Source organism: Chrysochloris asiatica, unplaced genomic scaffold (genome assembly GCF_000296735.1).
Source record: "Chrysochloris asiatica unplaced genomic scaffold, ChrAsi1.0 scaffold00044, whole genome shotgun sequence".
In the NCBI taxonomy this organism is placed as follows: Eukaryota; Metazoa; Chordata; class Mammalia; order Afrosoricida; family Chrysochloridae; genus Chrysochloris; species Chrysochloris asiatica.
Genome location: NW_006408562.1, coordinates 10,888,722 through 10,900,546, shown reverse-complemented (window position 1 = coordinate 10,900,546; position 11,825 = coordinate 10,888,722). Strand labels below are relative to the sequence as shown.

At 42.0% G+C, this 11,825-nt stretch overlaps 1 protein-coding gene across 1 annotated transcript in view; it reads right to left on the bottom strand.

The window, feature by feature from the left end:
* The window catches only part of ATP10A (ATPase, class V, type 10A), a 220,974-nt gene that overhangs the window by 79,067 nt on the left and 130,082 nt on the right, over positions 1–11,825 (bottom strand). The window contains exons 4-7 of the mRNA XM_006861922.1: positions 7,640–7,746; positions 6,139–6,270; positions 5,013–5,143; positions 3,015–3,267 (exon numbers count right to left, since the gene is read on the bottom strand). Coding sequence (XP_006861984.1) covers positions 3,015–3,267; positions 5,013–5,143; positions 6,139–6,270; positions 7,640–7,746 — 623 coding nt within the window. The remainder of the gene's footprint in view (positions 1–3,014; positions 3,268–5,012; positions 5,144–6,138; positions 6,271–7,639; positions 7,747–11,825) is intronic.

Genomic DNA, 11,825 nt, shown 5'->3' with positions numbered 1-11,825 from the left:
CAATCTATATTCCAACATCATTCTTTAAGGAGAGGGAAAAACTGATAGCTAACTTTATACAGAAATTAAATAGCCCCCATATAAGCAAAGAATTGCTAAAGAAAAAGCACAAAGTTGGAGGTCTCTCACTTCTGCTTTAAATATCTACTACACAGTCACAGTGTTCAAAACATCCTATCATTGGTAGAGTGAAAGATATGTAGATCATTGGAACAGAATGGAGAACTCAGAAGAAGTAAATCCATCTAGATACATTCTGCTGATAGTTGGCAAAGGGCCCAAACACATTAAATGGGGAAGAGATAATCTCCACAATAAATGGTGCTGGAAAAACTGGAAATCTGTTTGCAGAAGAATGATCAAGATGCATATTTCACACCATATACAAAGAAAAACTGAACGTAGATTGAAGACTTAAAAAAACAGAACTATAAATATTATCAATGAAAAAACAGACACAAAATTATGGGCTCTAATTCAAGACATAAATGTAGAGTTAAACATAACTAAAAACACACAAATGGTAGTAGACAAAATAGATGATTTGGTGCTCCTAAATCAGACTCTATGTGCATCACAAGATTTCACCAAAAGAGTAAAAAGAGAGATCACTCACTGTGAAAAAAATTTTTTTGCAGCACATCAGATATGGGATTAATCTCTAAAATTTATACAAAACTACAACACATGTACAAGAAAAAGAAACAATATAAGTAAAAAATGGGCAGAGGACATGAACAATCACTTCACCAAGGATGACAGTTAGGCAGCTGAAACACATATGAAGAAATGTTCATGATCATAGCCATTAGAGACATGCAAATCAAAGCAACAATGAGATACCATCTCACTCCAGCATTAATAAAAAAGGTGAAGGAAAAAAAAAACAAAACACCAAACAAAAACAAACAGAAAATAACAAATTCTGAGACTGGGACCCTCTTACATTGTTGATGGGACTGTAGAATGGTTCAACCATTGTGGAAAATCATGTGGCACTTCCTTAGAAAGCTGGACATAGAACTATCAACTATCCCAGCAATCTTTCTACTTGGCATACATCCACTAGAAATAAGAGTCAGGACATGGGTAGATATATGCACACCAATATTCATCACAGTACTATTCACAATAGCAAAAAGATGGAGACAGCATAAATGCCCATCAAAGGAAGAATAGATAAACTTTGGTACATACACACAATGGAATACTATGCAAAGTTGAAGAACAATAACAAATCTGCAAAACACCTCAGAACATGGATGAACCTTGAGGATTTTATGCTGGGTGAAATTAGTCAATCACAAAAGGACAAACATTGAGATCTCTATTGTAAAAACTTAAGTAAAGATTTTCATGCTAAAAGAGACATTCTTTGATGGTTACCAGGGGTGAAAGGGAAGGGATAGTAATTCACTGACTAGAGGGTAGACTTGGGTGATGGGGTGGGCAATATATAAGAAGAGGGAGGTTGGCAAAAGAATGATGAAGACAGGTGAAGACACAGGGAGGGATGCAAGGGCCAAAGGGGATAGTGTCATATACATAACTTGGAGCACCAGCATTCTGCAGGTAGATACATGGATAGACACACAGGCTGAATGGGTATAGGAGTAAGAGTGGGAGCATACCCACAAATATATAAGGGTTTGAAAGCAGATTCTTGTACATGAGTATTTACCTTTGTGAATGTGATGTGATGTGAATGTGATGGAGCATACAGCAGGCAAAGTGGCGAAAACCTCTTAGATATTATCAAACATCTTAAGGAACTGGTGTCCTGGGCTTGGTGGCTCAGGACCATAGTCTCAGGGGACATCATGGTCAACTGACATTACATGGTCCATGAAGACAATGTTCTATATCCACTTTGGTGAATAGTGTCTGAGATCTTGAAAGCTCATGAGCATCTATATATGGTGCAGCAATTCGTCTCTTGGTGTGCAGAAGAAAGAAGAGCGATGAGAACTGAAGAGGCTTGGAATCAATATGTCCAATGGACTGGAACCTGTGAACATCAGTCTACATGACTGAGACCAGGAGGAACCTTAGACTATGGATCTTGATAACCCTTCAGGTCTGGAATGGAACTCACACTCACTGCTCAATTTTCAGGACAGCAATTCAAAGGTATATGGGGGTGGGGGGCAGCAACACTAATAAGTTATGCTCACCATGGAATGTTCAATCATTCAAAATCAAAAGGGCAATGTTTACTTAAGGTCAAAGTTGAGAGGGGATGGGACTGTGTGTGGAACGGAAATAGGAAGCACAGGGAGGAAGTGGCATAACTTGTTGCAGGGAAGGGATTGTAATCGTTGAGAAGAAACAAAGTGTGTGATTTGCTGAATATAAAACAGACGATCTTGTCTGAAAACCTTCACTCAATTCACAATAGTTAAAATAAAGTGAGGTAATCCACTACTTTTAAGGTCACCCAGATGTTGTGTCCAAAGAGAAGACTGTAGTGTATCTACCCAAGAACTTTCAGCTTCTGACAAGGGCACAGATGGGTGACAATGGAAACTTCTTTGTATCTGGATGTGACAGGGAAGCAATTTGGAGCTTCACAGTGAGCTCCTCTAGACAGGTCTGCTTGTTTGCTTCACTTGTTTGGCAGAAAATGCACGTTCACACAGAATCTAGTCACCTCCAGACACCACGGCAAGCCTGAGGAGAGAGGCAGCCTTCCTGTCGACTTGAGAGGCACTTTACCAATCACATATGCGCTTTTTCTTCCTCAACAACCAATCACTTAGAAGGCTATGTGAGGGGTTATGTGAGTGGTGTATGTGTGATGGTGTGTGTATGTGTGGTATGTATGTCTCTGCTGTGTTGTGTGTACATGTATAAGAGGTGAGGTGAATGAAACGCGGAGTGTGGGCATGTATTCAGCTTTCAATGTGGTGGTGGTTGGTGGTTGTGTGCCATGGAGTTAGTTCTGACTTGTAGTGACAGCATTTTTGTCCAGCCCAGCATGGAAACATTGCCTCCCCTGATACTCCCAGACTCACTATTTGCATCATGAGAATATTCTATTCCAGATACAGTGCATTTTCGGAAAACCATCTTATTCTCAGTTAATGTGCCCGTTTTATCCGAGAAGATATACTGTATCTGTCCTAAATCTTCTGTGATGTTCAGGGCTCGACACTGCAGCTGTGAGTCGGTCTCTTCATCATACAACTCTATATCTTGGTTAATGAAGTACACTTGACAGACTTTGACAATTTCAATGGAAACATACAAGGAAATTGGGATCAAAACCTAGAAGAAAAAGGTACATGGACACGAATTATTCTGAGTCTGGAAGTTGTGGAATCAGTCCAATCTACTCCAGTATCAAATTACTACAACCACAAATAAGTAGGGACTATACTGTACCTTTAACAGCTTAAATAGGTTGGTTTAGTGTCAATGGTGGGAAAGTACAAAGAGATTTAAACAAGGACAGTCTAGGTGGATGTTGCAGAGCAGAACTCCACTCTGTCTTGAAATATGATAGCCTGGAGAGAAGCAAATGCTTTTGTGTTACTAAGGTTTGCTTGAGAGAAGCTAGGAAAGCAAAAAGAGAAAGGAGACAAAACTTAGTCAGAATACAGTCAGAGTCCTCATAAGCAAAGTCCCCTCAAACTATGGTGGCAGTGGGCCCCCAGACTTTCTCTGTGCTCCTAGCAGTATGGAACTGCTGCATCCCTGTCGGACAACCCCAGGGTCATGAAGAAGCCACACACAGAAAGACAACTTTCATACTAGTTGTGTATGGAAGGGACATTTCTGGGGTCTTACACAAAGGAGCTCCGGTAGCACAGTGGTTACGAATTGGGCTGCTAAACTCAAGGTCGGCAGTTCGAAACTACCAACTGTTCCGCGGGAGAAAGATGAGGCTTTATGCTCCTGTAAAGATATGGAGCCTCAGAAACCCTGTGCAGGGTCACTACGAGTTGGAACCCAGTCCATGGTACTTAACAACAATACACAGGAGAGAAAACAGAAGAAAGTTTTGAGAAAAATTTGCCCAGTTATGCCTTGTTAATTTAAGAACTGGGTCCACAAAATTAATGTTCATTTTTGGTAGAGTAATAGTATTGACACGATGGGTATGGACATAAACTGTCATACCTGAACTAACTAGATTCTCTGCTAACTTAAACAAACAGTTTAAGAGAACACCAAGAAAAGTGCTAACTCACGTGTAGAATAAAATTGCACATGTGCAGTTAAGTAAAGATGTTTCCTATTGGATGAAGCACATATGATCACAAAGTTCCCTCTTAGGCAAGGGCTGCTGGGAAGATGTCCTTTGTTTGAAACCCTTTTTGTTATGAAAGTAGCAGCCCTCACTGCCCCTTCCCATTCCTCCAAGTCTCTGAGCCCCTGTATGTTCCTTGACAGGTCTTTCTGGACAAAGTCTCAGTTAATGACTAGGTGTTATTGATGAAGCACATGAATAAATATTAATAACGGTATCAGTGATAGCTAAATGTGATTTGATATCCTTAACTGAATCTGGACTAAAAAAGCACATTAGCAGATTAGTAAAACTCAAAGGAAGCTCGGAGTTTTGTTCACAGCAATGCACCATTGCTGGCTCCTTGTTTAGACAGGGTGTTGGCACGTTAAGATGCCAACAACAAGGAAAAGTGAGTGAAGGACATTTCTGTATTATGGTTTGTAAATTTTCTGTAAAGCTAACATTTTTCCAAAGCAACATCTGCTTTTAAAAAATAATGGAATAGAGAAACAACAAAAATGAAAATGATGATCAAAACTGAACCCCCAAAGATAAATGAATTCTAAGAACAGCAAAGGAAAATTTTAATTTGAAATCATCTATGAAAAAAGCCTATTGATGAATTAAATGGAAAACTTAAGTACATTTTAGACAAATATATTTGCGGCACTTCCAGGTGGGGAATTTGGAGGAATTTCTTAGAATATGATAATATGATGCCTGAAGTTCTCTTCAATAAAGTAAAAAACATTCACTGTAAGGCACTTAGAACTGTTACCTGGAGAACGATTATCATTGTCAAAAACGAGTAAACAGCAGCTAAGATTGGGGACAAAGCTTTGCCATCAGACTCAGGAACATCAAACAAGGATTTCTTCTCTTGATACCGCCATACCCAAAGTCCATGTCCTGTAGCAACATTCAAAAAGAATTAGCATTCTTCCAATAGAAAAAGAACATTACTCATCTAAGTTACAGCAAAACATTACTTGGTGACTTACTCAATGGAAGCATATTTGGTTTTATTAGCCTTGTTATATAAGAAGGGAAAAATACCCAGTATGCTTGGCATCCAAGCTATAACTTCCAGAAAGAACTGAAACTTGGCTCCTTACTCACACCTGAGGTTTTCCAGTGTTGAAACTAACTTCCATCACTGATGAGAACGTTGGGCGTGGATGTATGCATATAGGCTAAGCAGGCAGTTGAAAATGTGAACCCACAGAAGGGAGTGTCCTCACATGTGTCTCAGAAAACACCAGTGTCAAGAGGTGCTCGCTGAAAGAGCCAGGAGGTGACAGGACCCTGTCCACTAGTATTCCTTCGTGAAGATACATTGCAGGCTGTCTGCAAGGCCCACGTACTTTTTTATCAGGGCCTTTCTCATGCTCAGGGTATGTTTCCTTTGGCCAGTGAGCTCTCTGAAGCTACAGCCCATCCTACCAGTCTCTTGCACATGAGAGTAGTTGGGTGAGTGATGTAATGTAGTATGATTGGAGTCTTCACATGTGGCAACTCTGAAGTCAGCAAAGGCTGTGGGCACCAGAGCCCACATACAACATAACTGCTACCCACTGTGAAGAATCCTGATTTTTGTCTCTTTTTATGGTTTCCTGTGAGTAGCACTTTGTGTTTCTCCTGCTGTTACTCTTAGCTCACAGCCAGCTCACTACTATTTCTTATACTGGAATTATTACTACCTTTGTGATTGTGACACGTTGCCATCCAAGACTTGATCAATTAGATAAAGTAACATTACTCTGCCTAGCACTTTCTTCTGGGCATCTCGTGCTCATGCAAACCACCCTAGGAGTTATATCAACAGGCCTCTCCTGAGAGACCTCCGGCAGAGCTGTTTGCCTGTGGTATTGCTCCTCAGCCTGGGGTACTTCCAGGGGACTTACCAATAGCAGAGATCAGAGACATGCAAACAAGGATGAAGACACACCAGAGGACGTCACAGTTCATCTGGCGTTCCAGCTGACTGCGTTTGTAGCGGGGCCCATTGTTGTTGAGCAGAGCTTTGGTTTCATGTCCTGTCCAGAGGGTGAAGCGAGTTGTCAACCATGTCCAACTGTCAAGTAATGAGCTACATTGACTTCATAGGAGAAAATGTCTGCTACCATCAAATAGCATTTTTGCAATAACCTCAGTAGAGAAAGGAGGGGATAAAATTCATCTGAAATATATGAATACCAGGGAGGAATACATGGAAGGAAATCTGCTGAAATGCTGAGAGAGAGCACTTCTGGTTGAGGTATTGTTACATAGTTTAATCTTTCATTTCTTTACCTTTTCAGGATTTTCCAAAATTTATACAGTGAGTATATATCCATATCTACGAGGGTAAGTCAAATATCTGCACTTAACAACATCAACACACACACATATATGTGTGTGTGTTGTTGGTAAGTGCCTTTGAGTCGGTTCTGACTCATAGAGACTATGTATAGGGCTTCTGAGGAGCAGCTGGTGGATTTGAACTGCTGACTTTGTGGTTTGCAGTCCAGTGTTCATAGTGATCTATATAGGGTTTGTGAGGAGTGGTGGATAATTTTTGACTCACCCTTGTATGTGTGTGGTGTTGTTAAGTGTTGTCGAGTTGGTTCCAACTCATAGCATCCCTATATAGGGTTTCTGAGAAGTGGCTGGTGGGTTTGAAACGCCGACCTTGCAGTTCAAACAGACCTTGCGGTCCAGTGCATTTATCCTGTAGTGCTACACTGGTGTGTGCATGTGTGTGTCTGTGTAGATAGTGGTTAAGTGCTGACCAGTCATTCTGACTCATAGCAACCTTGTATAGGGTTTTGAAGGAGTGGCCAGTGTGTTTGAACCACCGACCTTGTGGTTCAAACAGATTGTGCTATCCAGTGCTTTATCCCACAGTGTCACCCAGGGTTTCTGAGGCACACATACACACGCACACATATATTCTCCTATGTATATATGTAATGCAAATATGTGATGCATGTATTTAATGTATGTATGTAATATATAGAGAGACCTGGTATGGTACTGTGGGTTAATGTGCTAGACTGAAAATCTGTTTGAACTGCAAGGTTGGCAGTTCAAGCTTACCAGCTGCTCCTCATTATAGGTTGGAATCGACTTGACAGCACTTAACAAAAACAACAATAACAAATATGTATATATATATATATATATATATATATATGTATTTTTTTTCCTCTAGTGGCTATTCATGAGGGGTCTTCAAAAAGCTAGTGTAAAAGTTCTGCTTTTCCAAGACCTCTTTGACGCCTCCTCATATGTGTGCATGTATGTTTATTTCCACAGTGGCTATGCAATCGGAGAAATAAATTGGGGAAATGTTTAGGACCATAGTGGCTAACAACACAGGCCAACATCCTATGACAATACAGCATGGGGCCCACTGGCACCTACCTGCATAGATGACTATGCCCACAACTGCCTCAGTGTTTCGGATGGTGCATCCACGAAGCAGCAGATTCTCCTTGTGAAGTGCAGCCTTTTCCCCATTTTCATGGATGCTGTCAAGGAGAGTTGGAAGGATTCACTCCGTGCACTGTATACAAGCCTCACATCTAAATCCTACTGCCTGGGGAGCCAGTAGGGATGAGAGTCCTAGGATGGGGGTGGGCAGGGACAAGGAGCCCTAGGAGTACTGGTTTGTCTCAGCGGAGCGCTATAAGAGCTGAGAGGAAGCTGCTCATGTTCACTACTGTCTGGGTATCAAGAAGCATCTCAGGAGGCTGATGTTTGTTGATTTTTTCCCTGGGCATTGATTACTGTAGGACTGAACACAGCTAAGGAGGGCAGACCTACAGTAACTGGATGAATTTGGGAAGCTGCTATGAAGTCCTTGTGAGTGTCTTCCATGCATCTCCCATGGCGCAAACAGAACTATGACTCCCAGCAGAAAATCCCATGTTTCTACAGAATGCAAACATTTCTCTAGACAACTGGATGACACAAATTTCAGCAACATCTTCTAGACCTCTTTACCTTATTATTGTTGTTGTTGTTGTCCAGTCAGTTCCGACTCATAGACACTCTGTGGAGGGTTTTTGAGGCTATAAATTCTAGTGGGAGCAGAAAGCCTCATCTTTCTCCCATGAAGTAGCTGGTGTGCTTGAACTGCCAACCTTGTAGTTCACAGTCTGGTGCCTATTCTACAGAACCATAGCAATCCCTACCTTGCTATACAGAGTCATAAAATTGCTAGAACTATTAAACATTTAATTTGAAATGTAGTAACTTCCATGAGAAAACTTACTAATGCTCTTTTGTTACTACTCAGATTCAAAAGAATTTCCACGGATTTTCAGATTTGACCCCTTACCTCATCTAGTGATGGCTCTGTCCTCACCATGCTGACCAGGCTGTTGCACTAGGACCTGAGGTGAATGTAGGGGATGGAATAACAGAAGGCTGGCACACAGCTGATAGGGGAGGCAACCTGGGATTCACGAACGAAAGCTGGGACTCGGGGAGACCTACACCAGGCAATCCTGTCAGAAAGAGCCTCACCCCTCCCCCACCCACCCAATGCACTTACACAAACCCAAGTGCTCTAGGCAATTCATGGATGGTGTTTGCAAGTTTTTACCCACCAATTCCTGCCATTGTGTCCACTGACCCTGAAGCACAGCTAGAGCTCTGGTAGCTTAGTGGTTATGAGTCAGGCTTCTAATGTCAAGGTTAGCTGTTCAAAACTACCAACTCTTCTGCAGAAGAAAAATGAGGCTTCTGCTCCCGTAAAGATTTATAGCCTCAGAAACCCTATGCAGGGTCGCTATGAGTTGGAACCAACTCCACAGCACATAACCACCACCAAACAGAGGTGACCACAGGGCACAAGGTGTATCTGGAAAAGGCACTTCCTGCTCATTCTAGCCCCTGTGGCAACAGTAATCTGGACCCTATCTCTTGGCATGAGGAGACAATGCTATTGAAATCTCAAGCACCCTTTAACACTAGGTTTGAGTCATTCGCAGGTTCAGTGAATGCCCTAGACCATAAACAAAAAAGTTGGAGGCATAGCCAAGAAATACCTAATAATCTATTTGCAGTAAGTCATTTTCCTCGGACACACGTGGGGTCGCCATGAGTTGGAGTCTCAACTACATGGCAACTCATTTGATAGGTTTTGAGGCACTTAGTTCAAGACAAAGGGCTGATTCATTCACCCAGCTGACCTCTTTTAAGTCAAACTCTTCCAGAGGGATGACACCCAGTTTGCCCTGCAGAATCTCTGGAAATGGCAGCACTTAGCGCCTATCCTAATGCTCTGTCCATATGCCCTTTCTTAGAGCACACTGTGTCTGTGGGCTGCATTCTCTGTAGCTGAAAGGATACCCTTGAATGTCCATTGTGTGAGTTGCGACATATAGACATGTGCACTAGCAGGCATGAAACCCCATTCTGAGATGGGGCTGAGATGTGACTGCATGAGTGTTGTATGGAGGAGGGGAAGAAGAATGCTCAGGTTTTATCTAAACATAAAGTACTACCCAGGAAGTCTAAGACCAACTGCCTAGACTGCATAGTTTCCAGAAACCCAAAGGCTCTGTTCCAATGACCAACCTACCATAGACTTGGCCAACCTTCATGTTCCCCCCTCATTCAGCAGCCCAGCAGATCCTCACCCCTTCATTCAGCATCCCACTTCTTTGATGGCTGGTTCTTTAACCTACCACTTCCTGGCCATGTCTACATAGCCATACCTGAGTTCAAGTTTCCACATTCCTTTCCAGCCTCAAGGTCACCAGCCTTAGGCCCTCATGTGTATTTCCACCAAGGCAATCTCTCCAAAGTGCAAATCTCAAGCTCACACACTGGGATACCTCCCTCTGGATGAGCAGGAATCATGGCTCTGCCCTTGTTTCAGGATCTGCCCACCACAGGCTCTCTGCTCAAACCCCACACTGCTGTCCAGTCTGCACCATAGAGCCCATGCTGGCCTTTCTGTCTACAAATTTTCTTCCATTTTCTGCTCTGATTTTAACAGACTTCAGAAACAATATATGGAGTAAGTTCTTAAGCCCTCCAGAAAGAAGACCTTTAGGTAATCTTTTCTATATTCTTATCTGTTCTTCCACAGATGTGGTTAATATGTTTTATTCTGAGTCCCTGGGTGGCTGCTAACTGAAAGACTGGCAATTGGTGTCTATTCAGAGGCACCTTGCAATAAAGGCCTGGTGATTGAGTTTCAAAAAACTCAGTCATTGTAGCAAAAGGAGGGGAGTGGTTGACTTTGCAGTACAGGAGTGGAGGTCCCTGGGACCATCAAGGGAGAAGAGTGGAGTGCAGGGTCCTATCCAGATACAGTGACACCAGATATGGAGGCAGAGACGATGATGTGGAGAGATGGAGAGGCTGGGGACTCTAGACCCAGAGAGGGAGAGGGGATGTGTGCTGACAACCAAGGGGCAGGCTTGTAGGGTGTACCCTTTGGTTGTTTGATGATGCATGGAGGGGATTGTAATCATGGCAATGAAACGATGTACGATAGGATGAATGTAAAGCTAATGATCACCCATGTAAACTATCACATAATTCACAATAAAAACTTAAAAAACAAACAAACAACTCAGTCACTAACACACATGTGGTTATCATGAGTCAAAGTTAACTCCACAGCAACTATTATAATCTTATGTCATGTTACATCCCTAACACTTAACTCGATGCCTGGGCAAAGGGCACTGGAAGAATGGAGAAAGCAGAGTAAGAACAGAATATTTGCTAAGGGCCACTGGGATGCTGTGTCCTTGACCAAGGGTTACTAAGCCTGTCCAGGTGGTCTTCAACAACTCCTCAGTAACCACTCCTCTCCTAAAACCTTTGGGTCTAGTGTTGTATCTGCTCCACTCCTCAGATATCAATTTGAGAGAGTGGTCTGTTTTCTAAGGGAACCATGACTGACAAAGGAAGTTAGACATTTCTTACACATATGACTCCTAAGTAAAACTTTCTTTAAAATAATGGTTGTCCAGATTCTTGTTTATTTTATTTAGAAAATGTGAAAAATCACCAAACTAACATTGAGTTTTTTTGAGATACATTAATAAAAGGTACTAAAGTGAACTTGAAATATCTCAATTTTAAAGAGTCTTCTTCATGGGATTACAACTCATCTTAATGCCCATTTGATGGCTACAAAGCCTACACAAAACTCTATCCAAACAGTTCTTCACCACACTGGGTGGAGAAGAGTGGAGGCAGTGACAACCCTGCCAAAGCTGCCTTCATTAGCTGATAGGAACCTCTAACCCTGTATGTAAGCTAAGAACATGGCTCTGTGAAAAATTTCTGTTGAAATAATGGGAACTGACTTTCCAATTTAAAATATTTTGCATTAGATAATTAACAAGCTAATGTCTTCATTTTTAGGGGAAAGAGAAAATGTTCAGTTGGTTGTGGTTGCAACCAAATATGTCATGAACTTGGCTTATGCAAGTCAAGTAAGGACAGCCAGAACTTCTGGAACACATGGTTACAGTCCCAAGTATAAGTCTCCACGTACAGGGGTCCTTCAGAACCCAAACAACCTGGACAGAGGGCTCTGAGGATAAGGCACTCTGAGAAACTAATGAGCTGAGGGATT